This window comes from Clarias gariepinus, chromosome 12 (genome assembly GCF_024256425.1).
Source record: "Clarias gariepinus isolate MV-2021 ecotype Netherlands chromosome 12, CGAR_prim_01v2, whole genome shotgun sequence".
NCBI classification, from domain to species: domain Eukaryota; kingdom Metazoa; phylum Chordata; class Actinopteri; order Siluriformes; family Clariidae; genus Clarias; species Clarias gariepinus.
Genome location: NC_071111.1, coordinates 13,333,174 through 13,347,317, shown reverse-complemented (window position 1 = coordinate 13,347,317; position 14,144 = coordinate 13,333,174). Strand labels below are relative to the sequence as shown.

The following is a 14,144-nucleotide window of genomic DNA, read 5'->3' as shown; positions in this document are numbered from 1 at the left end:
TAAATACCGGTACCTAAACTTTTTTAATGGTTTCACCTGGAAGCAACTTTCCCCTGCAGCAGGTTGACACTAGAGAGTAGTAGTCTGATCTCCACAGCTAATTCCAGCTCCTCAGGGTCTGTATAGATGTGCTGAAGTTCAAAGAGCTCAGAGTTGAGCTGGTTCAAGACCACTTTGAGTATCTGAGCCTGCAGAAGTACACAGAGCCATAAAGACATACAGTATACCCCAAAAATACAAGGTTTAAGGTTCAAGTCAAACCAGGACCCAAGTGTTCCCTTAATGTTTTGTGCAGTATACTGTAGTACAATATTTTCAAAAATAAATTGACATCAAAAGTTGGGACTAGACATCCATCAGCCATAACATAATGACCACCCGCCTAACATCGAGTAAGGTAAGGGACCACCAGCACAGTAATGTGTAAGTTAGCCACCAACACAGTAATGACCTGTGTGTTCTGACACCATTCTTTCACAACCAGCATTAACCTTTTCAGCAATATTAACTAAAGTAGCTCTGACCCAGTCATCTAGTGGTCACAATTCAGCCCTAGGTACAGTAGCCACAGTTATGATATCTTGTTACAATGCCACCTGGAAGTAGGTGGTAAATATTAGACAATGTGTTGATGTACAAAAACAATGGCTAAATGTAAGAATTTGAGTGACTCTGACAAGGAGCAAATTGTGATCGCTACTTGACTAAGTCAGACAAACTCCAAGTCTGCAGCTCTTGCGGGATGTTCCAAGACTGCAGTGGTCAGGACCTACCTGTGATGGGCGCCCAAGGCTCACTGATGCACTTAGGGAGCAAAGGCTAATCTGTGTTTTTTTTATTTTTTTCAAACAGTCCTTAAGCACCATACAGTGTAATAAATTGACTTTTAAAATAGTCACCTTTCATGAGATATTCTTGTGAAGGGTCACAGGGACTAGAGCCTACAGTATCACAGAGAACTAGGGGCACAATGCAGGGTACAGTCCGGAGGGGTGCCAACCCATCACAGGGCTCAAGCACACATGCTCACACACTACAGTACAAAACAGCAATCACTGCATGTCGTCGAATTGTAGGAGTAACCCGGATTACCCAGAGGAAAACCACCATGCAGGGAAAACATGGAAACTCCACAAACAGAGTTAAGGAAAGATTCAAACCCCCGACTGTGGATATGTGAGGCATCAGTGCTAAGCCCCATGCCGTCTTCATTGTATTGGTATAATTTTAAATGACACCAATAAGTTTGTAAAGCTTAATTTCAAACAATGTTTGATTTGGCCACATTCATAAACCTAAACAATCACGTCATTTATAAATGGGACTATTTTGAGAAAAGAATAAGCCATGACCTTGACTTGTCCTGGAGTAAATGTGGTGTTTTGTAGCTGGAGTTGCAGGCCTTCAGGCTCTGTGGTCTTCAATGAGGAGCTGGTGGGAGACTCATCACTACTAAGGTTACGCTGGCTGGAAGTACTGGAGCTCCTTTCCTGTGTCTCCAACACCTCTGTGCGTCAACACACGTGTACATGTAGAGCATGTTTAAACGTAGCCGCCTTTTATTTAAACTATTACCATGCTTTCTTTTACATTGTTATGGGAATAATACCTGTAACTGGGTCAGGTAGGCCATGAATCGTACTACTCATGGCCACGATGAGCTGAAGTCTGGCCAGATGAAGGCGGCAGGTCAATTTGTTGGCATACAAAGCCATGATGTCTTTACTAAGTCTTTTGTTCAACAGCTCCTCCAGAACCTGCAAACAACAAAATAGTATGTTGTTTCTTCACATAAAAGAGAAGTTCTTCATCCACTATGTAAAAATAAAACATAACAAAACCTCGTTACCTGAAGATTACAAGGGTCCATAAGAGGTTTCTCATTCCTAAACTTCTTCCATGTCTGGGAACACAATATACAAGAGGAGAAGAGGATATCCTTAATATATTTTATAGCTATACGTATTCTATTTTTAATCACTTGTGTTATAAAAGGTGTTATACCAGAGCTTTCTCTGCTTTAGTGTAGCTGTTGTAAGGCAGAAGGACGTCCTCTCCACTGCTGAGACTGTGCACCTCTTTCACTGCGTCAGCAAAAAGACTCAGCTCAGTTAACATCTTTACCTGCACACAAAGAAACAGCGGGGCATGACCTGGTAGGTTACTGGCAGCACCTGTATGTTTCATTCATTCATTTCTTTCATGCTTCAGCCTGCTCAGATATGAGGTTGGAATGCACTTTGGACAGGATGACGATCCACTGTCCACTAAGAACTCTGCCAGGACAGTAAGCTGAACTCAGGATCGAACTGGGGACCTTGCAGGTGGCAAAGCTACCCACTGGGCAGTTTTTTTTTTAATTGCCTTTTCCAAAGCATACCTCCAGCATCAAAGCCTTCCTGCAGTGTTCGACTCTCCTTCCTCTCACTGCCCACCAGGGTTCTACACAGTTACTGCACTTACACACCTTCAGTATTCTGCATCCTGCGGTGAGATGTGGGTGTCGACACACTTTGCTGGCTACATACTGGTAGAGAACCAGAAGAGGAAGTGCCTGCAGGCAGACAGAAATATAAAATTAACTCATTGGCATATTATGGAATGGCGCAAAGTTCTGAATTGTTTTAACCAATTATGGAAATATTACAAATCCAAATCTACAATAACTAATTACAGGTCACGCTCTCAAGGATTTTCAGAGTTACAGTGAATTCCAAAAACGTTGAAGTACATTGCTTGAAAATTTAAACAATTGTAAAACATAATGAATAAATATTAAAATTGTCAATGTCTGCTATTTATTATAACAAGAAAAAAGTTGTGAGCATGCAGAGTTTGAACCGGTATTTAAATAATAAAATATATATTTCATAGGACCCACTAACATGAATAATTGAACACAATTGATCAATGAAGAATGCCTGCGAAATAATCAGTGCACTCTATTTAGTCAAAAATATTATATTTAATCATTAAAAAGTGTTGATAAATAAGAGTATGGTTTTGGGGGTTATGCTGTTTCATTACTGGGAGGTGATGTCCTGAGGTGTACAGCCAGTGACACACAAAGCCCAGGCTGGCCACAATGCTGCTGATCAGAGTCTGATCCAACCCTGAAAAAACATTCACTCCAGGGATGAGCTCCAAATTCAACTTGTACGAAGAGTATTCCAAATCATTTTCAGGATGAGGCAGGGACGCCCTCAAGAGAAACTGTGCAACACACAAATGAAGTAATCACCAGTAAAATCTGATTCTAAACATTTTACATGCAAGAATGTTGTCTAAAATATAACACATTAACAGTGAATATTAATACTCTTGAGACCTCAGATGTGATTATTTAGAAGATGCTGATTAATTTTAGTTTAAGGTTAGTATGAAAGAAAAATATACAATGAGGGTGTAATAAAAAAAAAGTAAGCCCTGATAAATTGCCCAGTATAAGAGAAGTAAAACACTAGCACTGTTATTGGGACAAAAAAAAATCCTTTATAGTGTGTGTTTTTGTTCACATCATCCATTATTGATTATGCTTATATAACAGCATGTCCCTGAATGTTTGAATCCATATTTCTTACTGTGCAAGCACTCATAATAAGTAGTCCATAGCTATTTTTTGTACCTTAAAGAGCTTAGCAGAGAGAAGGCAGCAATTTGTCCGTTGGCTTATGTTGGATGTTAAGATATATCTGTGGACAAAAGTAAAACCACTGCATGAGCAAAACTTTACTAGAGAAAACAATAAGACAAATATTCCACTTTTTTAAACATACTGAGCAATCTTAGCAGACAGCAGTGCTCCCTGGAGACAGCCCCATATCCCAGCATGCCTCAGTGGCTGTTGAGTGACGTTATCGCCCCATGAATCACCATCCCAGGATTCTAACACATTTGTGGTCTGTAAGGAGCGATCCAGAGCCTTGCTCCAATGTAAATGTGCAGCCCTGCACACAGATTATACAAACATACAGACCGTTATAATAAGAAAACAATTTTTCACTAACTCAATTAATTGGACATACAGTACAACTTTTTACATATAACGAATAACTATACTGTAGTACATACTTTGGATTTCCATTGTAGAAATGCAGGTTCCCAAGATCATGCAGAGCTTGAATTTGCAGTGAGTTATAACAGTTTGCCTGAAGGTATTCTACAGTGGTAAAGAGGAAATGTTTAGCTTTGAAATCAATATTGTATGTGTTAAAAATGATGCGATTTTCAGATAGAAATTCTCACTGAGAGAGCTGTTATAAGAGGCCAGGATGGCCTGGATGTGCGAGGGAGCTAAGGGCGAGCTGTACACAGAGCCCACAGAGCTGTAGTCTTCATTGGATAGGTCTGAAGGACCGATGGACGGGGCAGTGCTGGCTGCTATATTAAACTCCACTCTGCCGTGACAGGAATCCTTACAGAATGGCACCTCTATTGCTAGAGAGTTTAAACATATAAGAGAGCAGATTACTTATGCAAAAAATATAAAGCATTAAGACCCACTGTCCGAATTAGGCATGCACAGTCTAAACGCAATGGTGGGGAAAAGGAAGGCTTGTACAGTATGTGTTTTTGGAAATTTAAATATGTCTTATCAGAGCAACAGAGGTCTCTAAACAGGAGGTACAGGAATAACAATTTATGCCCATGTCTAACTTGACTCATCATGATTTAATCTCAGCTGGATCTCTTAAGATTGGTCTTTTAAAAAACTAACAAAAGAAATGTCCTGTGCTCCCTTTAAGCACACATAACAATGTTCATCTTTACCTTTCTACATCAATATACTGTAATTATGTATAAACCCATTATTAGGTGTCACCCAGATAGTGCATGTTCCCTTGTTCTCATGTTTTCTTATGCGTTTTCTTGCCTCAGATTTTCTCACCTAAATCCAGACTTCTGTAAAGGTTATTTTTTAATATATAAATAAAATTCCAGTGCATTCTAACCATACTTCTAAGGCAAACTTCATGAAGGACAGTAAATGGGACTCACAGTGCTGTGTGTCAGCTAGCAGAAGCATGAGCAGTGTGCGGCTGTGCTGGAAGGCACGGAGCGTGTGACTTCTCTTGGCCAGGGAATTTCTGAAGCAGCGCAAAGTGTCTTCAATGTCCAGCGGGACAGAGACCACACACATGGCTCTTTTCCTCTCTGCAGGCATGATAAACAAGCGTGTTGTGCACCATCTTGTACAAGTTAAACTTGCATTTTGCACGGTCAAGTGAACACCAAAATAGTGCACACTGGTATTCAGACTTCATAATTTAAAACACTATGGAGCTAAGCTCTTGATTCATGTCGGTTTTTACCTGCCAATTCCAGAGGTTCTGAGGCAGCACTGCTTGCAGCATTCTCATGCCAACTCTCCAAACTTGAACTTAAGAGCAGCTGCTTGCCTGCATAGTTCCTACAAGTCACCTATGGATAAGCGTCAGAATTATTCTAATGCACAGAGAATAGATGGCATCTGTCGCAATTATAAATACTGAAAACATCTGTTCTACCTTTTCTCCAGTGACCATTTCCGTGTAGGTGAAGTGTGGCTGAGGGACTGAAGGTCCTCCAAAATAGCTTATTCTTTCCAGCAGCATTCTCTGAGCATATACCAGTACAGGGGTTATCATATGAGTGTAGTGTTCCCTGGAACACAAGACACACGACATTAGCTTCCTTAGTAAGTGATTTTTTTTCTGAGGACGTTCTGTAACATTTCTAAGAAATAAAGACAGCTCAAACAAGAATTACAGTATGTACAATTTACAACCAGGCAAGTAGATTTTTACTAGTGTCTTAAAAGCTTGTTTGTTGTTAGTAACCTCAACCACCTACAATACCAGCCAACCAACAAGAATTTTATAAACTGGTATTTTATAGCTTTAATCAATTTAATTATTTTGGTCATTTTCCAATTCCCACCCACCAGCTAACTCTACCTTGCAAACCATAAGACCTTTTTAAAGTGTATTTTTCAGTATAATGCACATCAAGAAAAGCTTGAAAAAAATCTTTGATGCATGAGCTTATAGATACCCATTATTAACCAATGTTGCTGTGATTGATGAGATAAAGAGAGTAATTCTATTCTTGTCATCCAAAGAGAAAAGGCAGTTGTGCTCCATAATCTCCCAGCCATGAATAGCTGAAGCACCACTGGGACATTTTTCATATGTCCAAAAAGTTTATTAAGTGGTAAATAAATCATGGCATAACGCTATCATAAAATGTTTCTTATCTACAGGATAACAAAATAACACATATTGACAGCAAAAAAAAGTGAATTATTTGGAAATAACTTGTACACAACAGGAATTCCGAATCGAATGGTCAATATTGGTTCGCATACCAATACTCAGAATTGCAATGATATATTCCATGTGACAGGTAGATATCAATGCATTTATTTTTATTCTCTCTACATTGCTCAGTGAGATGACTCACCGTGTATAAAAGTTGTAGAGCAAGGCAAGATGAGCCAGTGTTTCCCATTTGGCTTGGTAGAAGAGAAGCTCCAGTGTGTGCAACACAAAGTTCTTCATCCACATCAGATCTACCAGCACTCCATTATTTAGAGGCCTGGCCTCCAGCTCTTCACCTTCCTCATCATACACCTTCCATTGCTACACACAAAGAGATCTTAACATCAAACACCAAACCTATTAGTATACAACTGGCAGTGTTCAAGTCTGCATTGAAAATGACCTGTAGTTTATGCATCATGTCCATGAGCAGCTCTGAAGCCAGAGTCAGCAGTGGCGTGAAAACTGTATAGAACTGATCCAGTGTCAGTGTACTGGGAGTCTCAGAGCTTTGGGTACACTCCACTAAAAATGCAATAGTGTTAAACTGATCCCAAAGGACCTCACACACCCATTGTAGAGATGTCCAAAGTTCTCCACGATGGGCCAGAACCTGCAGAAATATTCAAAAATCACAATATCACTAGCATCCAAGCCAAAGAAAGAAAAGTGCTTTAGGATTAAAAGTGGGCTTGGTCGCACCATGGCTCTCCTGAGGTGTAATGAGGCCTTGTAGACTGTGCCCAGTGGGTTCAATAGGATGTGGCGTGTAGAAGTTTCATTTGTTTCACTTTCTGAGTCACTGGACAGTTGTGTGTGTGGAGTCTCCTGCTCACTCTCCGTCTCACTTTCCCCAGACCCCTCTCCAATGATGTATGGTGTCCCTAACAAGATTTATTTAGCTCATAAATCTAAAATCTAAAAGACTAATCACAATACAAGAATTCCAATATTCCAAAGGAATACACTGTATTTCAGAATTTTATATTTATTTAGTTACCAGGACCAAACCTGTTTTAGAAATGTAGCACTAATGTAAATGTTAAACGAGCCTAATTAGTAAATTATTTTACTTTTTATCATGTAAAAAGATCCACGATACACAAATCTATCAATTGCTCAACAAGGACACCCACCCTGACTTTTATCCTTGGCTCTAGAAATGATGGGTTTGACGTTTGGAGGGCTTAACTCAGGAGGTTTTGGGTGCTGGGAAATACTATTCCATTTCACAAGTGCTCCAGTATGTGCCAAAGAGAAGACATGCAGAGGCAACTTGCTGTAACTGTAGTTTTAGGCAGAAAGAAAAGGAAGTCACAGTGGTGATAACTGTAAGCATGAGAAAAAAAAATCTCTTTCATTTCAAATAAAAATAGTATAATAATTTTGCCGCTTAACTGTGCAATTAATGAAATAAAATAAATAATTCCTTACAGCACAATAAAACATTTTTGCATATACAGTACCAGTTAGGAAGCTGGGGTCAGAGCGCAGGGTCAGCCAGGATACAGCGCCCCTGGAGCAGATGGGGTTAAGGGCCTTGCTCAAGGGCTCAACAGTGGCAACTAGGCGGTGCTGGGGCTCACAACACTTTTGCATTACTCTGTTATCTATCTATCTTTATATATAACCCAAAGTAGTCATGTCATGACAGAATGCATACTTTAGGAGGCCTTCAGAATGTAGCATAATTAATAAAAACATTTCTTTCTTAAAATTTAGACATACACTTCATACAGACGTTAATTTACACAAACTCAGGAGCTCTAATAGGATACGAATATTGAAAAGTGTAAATGTTTAAATATTTCCTGTGACAATATAGGCGTACCAGTGTTGGAGAGGTGTTAGTGGTTGAAGTTGTAAGTTCCTGCGCAGCAGACCCAGATGGGCTTGAGCCAGCGTCAGGTTAGTGCAGCATCGCCAAGGCAACTCGTCTGAGCAGACCTTCCTCATCACCCTCTGACACTGGTGCCTTTCCAGCAAACCAACGTGTTTCATTATCGTCTCCACTGCCTTGAACTCTCTGGCAGAACATACAATGCATCAGCACATACTGTACTACACAGGACATCAAATAAAGAGAGCAAAGGAGTCCTATTAGAGCTTACTTCTCATAGTTTGAGCTGGATATACATTTTTTCTGAGACCCATTTTTCTTTTTATTACCCCCGTTTATCTGGTAACAAACATAGGAACAACAGTACGAAGTTGAAGGATTCTTGATGTTTATTAGATATTAATGAAAATGTATATGTGTAAGTATGTTTACCTTTTTATTAACTTGTTTACCGTACTGTATGATAGATAACGTGAACTTCTTCTGATCTTTCTTCGGTTTCTCATAAGGCTTCTCAGGAAACATCATCAGACTTTCATCTCGACTGTAATCAAGCACACATTTTAGCCACACAACCAGACAAGTACACAAATATGTGCACACATACAGACACATATACAGACCTCTTAATCCAAGTGAAGATTTCTCGTCCCCACTGTATTAGCAGTTGTAACTGATCTTCCTGCAAAGCTTTCTGTAGCAGGAGCGCAGCAAGCTCCATAAAGCAAGACATCCGTTTAAACTTCATCACTGTTGGGGAACATACATTACAATAACTGTTTATGTTTAAAAAAAAAAAAAAAAAAAGGAAAAGTGTTCAAAACTGATCAATGTTGTATTTTTGTGTCTTACAATTTTTGAAGGCATTCCTGAGGGAGCTGGAACCAATGACCTTATACAGAATTTTGGGATCCTCTTTTCCACTAAGGTCATGATCAAAACTGTCTGCTGCTTAAAGAAAAGGTACTGACACTATAACACTGATTTAAACATTTTTAACATTTTAAAGATAAAGATATAAATCAAAAGGACATGCTGTTAAAGAAAATGTGGGGCAGAGTTATTCTACCATACAATAAGAGTTTTGTACCATAAAAAAGTTTAAATCATGGTTTTCCTGTCATGTTTAGGGAGATCAACACTTCTGTCTCAGCTTTATACCTTCTCTGTTCCAGGCTGGGTTATCACTGTCTCTATATGTCCCCATATATTCATGCTGCTTTAGAGCCTTCAACTCCTTACTAGGTTCATCCTCCGGTGCAGTCTTCATCTGGAGTTTATGTACCTGACAAACAAAACACATCTGCTATAATTTACTACAAAGTCTTAAACCATGTTTTTTTTGTGTGTGTAACAATGCTAGCAAGTAAATATATTATTTACTAAAAAATAACTTGAGGAATTTGTGCTTATGATCTAAATTGGGTCCACTACATGTTTGTTTTTTTAACTTGTTCAAGGCCTTTACCAGTATGAACCAATAATACTCAAGGATGGAGCTTGGACAGTGGTGGGTCAGTTTTTCAAGATCCTAGGTTACTGATGAGAACATGATTGTCAAGTTAACACTACTGAATGCTTAAGCAAGGCGTCAAAGCCTTAAAGGTTTCAGCGGGACATATCATGGCCATCCCTGGGCTCTGAATAAAAGATATATAGTATCTGACTGTATTTGTGACATTATACATTATATTCATTGACATTACTGTACATCTGCTGATCACTGCTATATAGATAAGACAAAATAATGTATCCACAAAGTTTCTCCTATCATAAGAAACAAAGCGATAGTGGTATCAAGGAGTTAATTGCCATTAATTATTTCATGCAATGACCATCAAACATTTAAAATTGAGTTAAATTGAATATTGGGATTATTAGTCATGATTCAGAACGAGTTATACATTTTTAACAAGAATTCACCCTATCATGCTGCTGGAGACTCTCAGTCATCTCCAGGAGAAGATGCTTGCCCTGTTCCATCACTAAAGATGCCATACGGTCCTCTTTGAAGGCTTGCAAGGCCTACTCAGATAAAAATACAATGCTTAAGAATACATTTTTAGGTTAATTTATTTCTATAGTTAGTAAACAATGGAAATGAGTAGAATAAGTGAAGGGAAGAATTACAGATTCATCTAAACAATTTCTATTTTATTCTAACTTCTATTCTATTCTAATGTATAATCTAAAATAGTGCACAAAATATACAGGTATGATTAAATGTTACGAGAACACTTCTTGCCTTGGCTAAATAGTGTGTGATGCAGGCCACCATATGATATAATGATTCAATCGAACTGACAAGTTGTTTATGTTTCAATGCGGATGGGATCTCCTGCAGCACCATCAGACACTTCAATAGCACCTGAAACAAGCACAAATAATGGTTCATAATGTTTCTAAGGTTTCATAGTTAAATAGTTGAAACGTAAAGACTGCAAAAACAATAGGTTCACTTTTTTAACTGATTTATCAGTAGGCACATGTGACAACACTATTACGATTGTAGCCAAGGTATTATTATAAAAGATTTGCAATAAAATAAAACATACACAATCATAAAACACACAGGGAGTAATGTTTTAGGAAAATATCCAATTGCAGCAGATGCCAAAGCATTTATTCCCCTTTATCATCATTTTCTATTATTCTTACAACATGGTGATACTGGCAACTCCTTGCAAAAATGCTTAATAAGCACCTATTTATTTTATAGAATTTTGTATTCATATAATAAACATTATTATAGAATACTATAAAATATGAATGTTATATACATAAAATGAAAAAGAAAACCCTTCTGACCAATCAAATTCAAGCTTTCAACAGTGCTGTGACAAACATCTTTATCAACCCACCTGAATCACATGGTCTGATGGGATCTGATAAAAGATAAGTGGTGCCAGGAGGCCATAGCAGCTCACTACAGCCTGCAAGGCAGCACTGCTATCATTAAGATGTAGAGACAGATCTACAGCCACCATCATTCTCTCACATTCTGCAAGTCTAGCCTCCTGTGGCAAAGATTAGGAGAATAGGATAAAAGAATATTTGCATTCTATTAGCCACAAAACACTCACTTTTGCATTTTGCTAGATGGAAGGTAGTAGTATGGTACAAATTCACTTATGAGAAGATATGAGGAACACATGAGATGCAGGTGATAAGGCTCTAACCTGTCCCCAGATCAAAGGGCTTCCATCACCGAGGGCGTCACAGTATAATCCCCTCTCCTGGATGTGGATATCTGTCTGCATGAAGATTGAGATGAGGAAAAGCTGCTGCAGTAGTGGAGAGGAGAGCTTCAATGTTTTTGGGCACAATCTACAGGGACAAATATAAAACATGCAAGGTCATTGATGATGTTTTCAGAACATTAGATAGATAGTCTCCATTGATAAGGATGACTAACTTTGTCTGGGCAAGCCCATCAGAACATTCCTTGTCCACTGGTTCCTGACATGGTCCAGAATCTGCGACTGGTGGAAGAGTGAAGTGGCTCCAAATCTCATTGCAGGCTTTCTTGGCTGATGCATACTGGCCTGTTTGGTAGGCCACCTGGAGCAGAAAAATTAAAACATTACTGGTGTAAGCCTTATGCCTTATACCGCAGATTTATATGCACATACTGTACCTGAGCCAGATGTGCCCAGGCTGTCAACAGAGGCAGGGGGAGGGAGACTAGCACCGGCCTGGTGGTATCTCCAATACTGGATCCAATTAGGTTGCTTTGAGCGTCATAGGCTGCCACAGCAAAGACATACTTCTGGTTGGGCTCGAGGCCACTTATGCAAAACAGGCGTTCTCCTCTAGAAGGGATCTAATTGGATCAACAGACTTAATATTTGCATAGCAGAAAATCACAAGTACATTCTTATATGCTGTTCATAAATTACTTATTAGATAATAATATAATATTATATAGTTGTGATGTGATGCATTCCAAACAGCCTTGTACAAATATTATAATCACTGAAAAGCATTAGTTTTATGTACACTGAATTGGCATTTGATTGATTTTAATTGCCTTATTTTAACATTTTACTTCTTGTTTCAGTGTATGTGGGAAAAAAAAAAAATTTCATTAAGGAGCATAAAGCGTACCATTTCACCAGTGCCAACCAAATGGCAGTCTCCAATCCGCACTTTCAGGTTAACACCTTCTACTTTTCTTCCATAAATACGGTACCAGCAAACCTGCACCAAACCAAAGTGAATATTTCAATTATGTTTTTGCCTCTTTGCCTCTACTACCCTATTGTCCCTAATGTTGTTAGAATAAAAGAACTGTGTTTTTTTTTTTCAAGGTATGAACAACAGCCCTGTACTGTATGTACACTAATGGTCTTCATGTATCTAAAATCAAATTACATATAGTATTTGATCAAAAAGATTTCCTACACTACATTTACTGTTAAATAGTACATGCAGAAGATACAAAGTATTCAGTTAAGTGTACAGTTCTAGTAAGGAGTGTCTGTATACAAAAATGAACCTGTTTTCTTATCAGCAAAGGAAACTGGTCAGGGTGGAGTGCGAGGTGGCTGGAGTCAAATGCAGGGCAAATCTATAAGAAAACATGTTCTAGGAGGGGAACCATCCAAGCACAACAACAACCAAAGCTACACTGAAGTCGTTTAAAACTATGGTGGTTCAGTTAAAGCTCAGGCCTCAAATCCTGATGGAATCCTCCTCATTTTGGATTTCAACACTTTAAAATGTGGAAAAGTTCAAGGATGGTAAACACAAAGAAAACAAAGGAAAATGTTCACACAGCAGTGGTGTGGTGAGATTACCTGCTCCTCTAGCGCATATGGTGCTGGTGTGAAAGTTAAAGCTCGGTTGCTACGTGACAGCAGCACAGGAGCTGGAGGAGGTTTGCATCCTTCTTGTTCTCCTGAACCCATTTTTGCAGAAGTAACAGCGCTGACCAGCTGTTTCTCCTCAACCCCTGCTTTCTCCAGTAATGCCAAAGCCTCCTGAACAAGGACAGCGCAGCAAAACAGACATTACAACATTTTCCACTTGTAAAAGATTTAAATAATGATTTTACCTTCTGACCTCTAGCAGCTTTTTGGTGGCTCCGTTAGTAGCATCTTTCTTGTACGAAAGTAAGGCCTTCTGTTCCAGAAACAAAGCTCTGGAAATTTTATTTTTCTTAATCTTCTCTTGCAGTCCGCGTTCTATTACAAATAAGTAAGAACATTACAGCACAGCTCAGACCAAATTCTGTTTTTACTGGAAAAGACAATTGTTCTCGACAATTTAAAAGTGACAGTGAGTGAGAGCTAGATGGGTTACCTAGTTTGGTTCTCTTTGTATGTAGAGAATTCGACTGTCCTAGTTCACTCTGCATAAGTGGTTTCTTTCTCCCCTCAGGATACTCATCATCTAATTCGGAGAAAAACAAGTCAAGTGCTACAGTATTAAACACACTAACACATAAACATCATTACTATTAGTGTGGAATGTGGAAGTAGTAGTCATGAGTAAGGGGTGAAGGATCACCTACCTGGGTAGATATCTAAGAGTTTGAGAGATACTCTGTGCTGGAAACCCAATAGTTCCATATGCATATCCATTGAGAGAGATCTCATGCATGAACTGCTGGTACTCTCAACCTGTCCATCCCCAGAAGATCTCAGATGTTCTCCATTAAACTTCTGAATAAATATTACAAAATCACAACTTTTATTTTTCAATATATCCAATGCTTTGTATCAATTACATTCAAGTATAATTACATAAAACATGCTATTTTATAATTAAGTTCTTTCTGGCGACTTCACTGGAGTGCAAAGTTTGCTCATAACTTCAGTTCAAAATTGCCACAGCTGTCCAAAAAATCTGACATAAACATGTAACAGAGGAATTACTGTATATAAAATAAAGAGAAATCATTGTGTATATCTTTTAATCTGCATCTTCATATAATCTTGATGAGTTCTATGGGTTTCTTGTTAACCAATCATTTTTGTATGCATTCTTTGTTTAGCTATCAT

The 14,144-nt window shown here is 38.6% G+C and overlaps 1 protein-coding gene across 1 annotated transcript in view; it reads right to left on the bottom strand.

Annotated features, from left to right (window-relative positions):
• Positions 1 to 14,144, bottom strand: part of cfap54 (cilia and flagella associated protein 54) — a 29,770-nt gene that overhangs the window by 8,766 nt on the left and 6,860 nt on the right. Inside the window, exons 18-52 of the mRNA XM_053508692.1 lie at positions 13,655 to 13,805; positions 13,444 to 13,533; positions 13,204 to 13,325; positions 12,939 to 13,121; positions 12,247 to 12,339; positions 11,777 to 11,962; positions 11,555 to 11,700; positions 11,319 to 11,466; positions 11,001 to 11,156; positions 10,385 to 10,507; positions 10,063 to 10,164; positions 9,301 to 9,424; positions 8,992 to 9,087; positions 8,763 to 8,889; positions 8,572 to 8,683; positions 8,411 to 8,478; positions 8,131 to 8,325; positions 7,436 to 7,584; positions 7,002 to 7,183; positions 6,703 to 6,912; positions 6,442 to 6,620; positions 5,508 to 5,643; positions 5,313 to 5,421; positions 4,999 to 5,154; positions 4,246 to 4,437; positions 4,072 to 4,159; positions 3,777 to 3,947; positions 3,626 to 3,692; positions 3,028 to 3,213; positions 2,468 to 2,554; positions 2,005 to 2,124; positions 1,850 to 1,903; positions 1,610 to 1,757; positions 1,353 to 1,507; positions 37 to 188 (exon numbers count right to left, since the gene is read on the bottom strand). Of these exons, the coding sequence (XP_053364667.1) occupies positions 37 to 188; positions 1,353 to 1,507; positions 1,610 to 1,757; positions 1,850 to 1,903; positions 2,005 to 2,124; positions 2,468 to 2,554; positions 3,028 to 3,213; positions 3,626 to 3,692; positions 3,777 to 3,947; positions 4,072 to 4,159; positions 4,246 to 4,437; positions 4,999 to 5,154; positions 5,313 to 5,421; positions 5,508 to 5,643; positions 6,442 to 6,620; positions 6,703 to 6,912; positions 7,002 to 7,183; positions 7,436 to 7,584; positions 8,131 to 8,325; positions 8,411 to 8,478; positions 8,572 to 8,683; positions 8,763 to 8,889; positions 8,992 to 9,087; positions 9,301 to 9,424; positions 10,063 to 10,164; positions 10,385 to 10,507; positions 11,001 to 11,156; positions 11,319 to 11,466; positions 11,555 to 11,700; positions 11,777 to 11,962; positions 12,247 to 12,339; positions 12,939 to 13,121; positions 13,204 to 13,325; positions 13,444 to 13,533; positions 13,655 to 13,805 (4,763 nt within the window). The remainder of the gene's footprint in view (positions 1 to 36; positions 189 to 1,352; positions 1,508 to 1,609; positions 1,758 to 1,849; positions 1,904 to 2,004; positions 2,125 to 2,467; positions 2,555 to 3,027; positions 3,214 to 3,625; positions 3,693 to 3,776; positions 3,948 to 4,071; positions 4,160 to 4,245; positions 4,438 to 4,998; positions 5,155 to 5,312; positions 5,422 to 5,507; positions 5,644 to 6,441; positions 6,621 to 6,702; positions 6,913 to 7,001; positions 7,184 to 7,435; positions 7,585 to 8,130; positions 8,326 to 8,410; positions 8,479 to 8,571; positions 8,684 to 8,762; positions 8,890 to 8,991; positions 9,088 to 9,300; positions 9,425 to 10,062; positions 10,165 to 10,384; positions 10,508 to 11,000; positions 11,157 to 11,318; positions 11,467 to 11,554; positions 11,701 to 11,776; positions 11,963 to 12,246; positions 12,340 to 12,938; positions 13,122 to 13,203; positions 13,326 to 13,443; positions 13,534 to 13,654; positions 13,806 to 14,144) is intronic.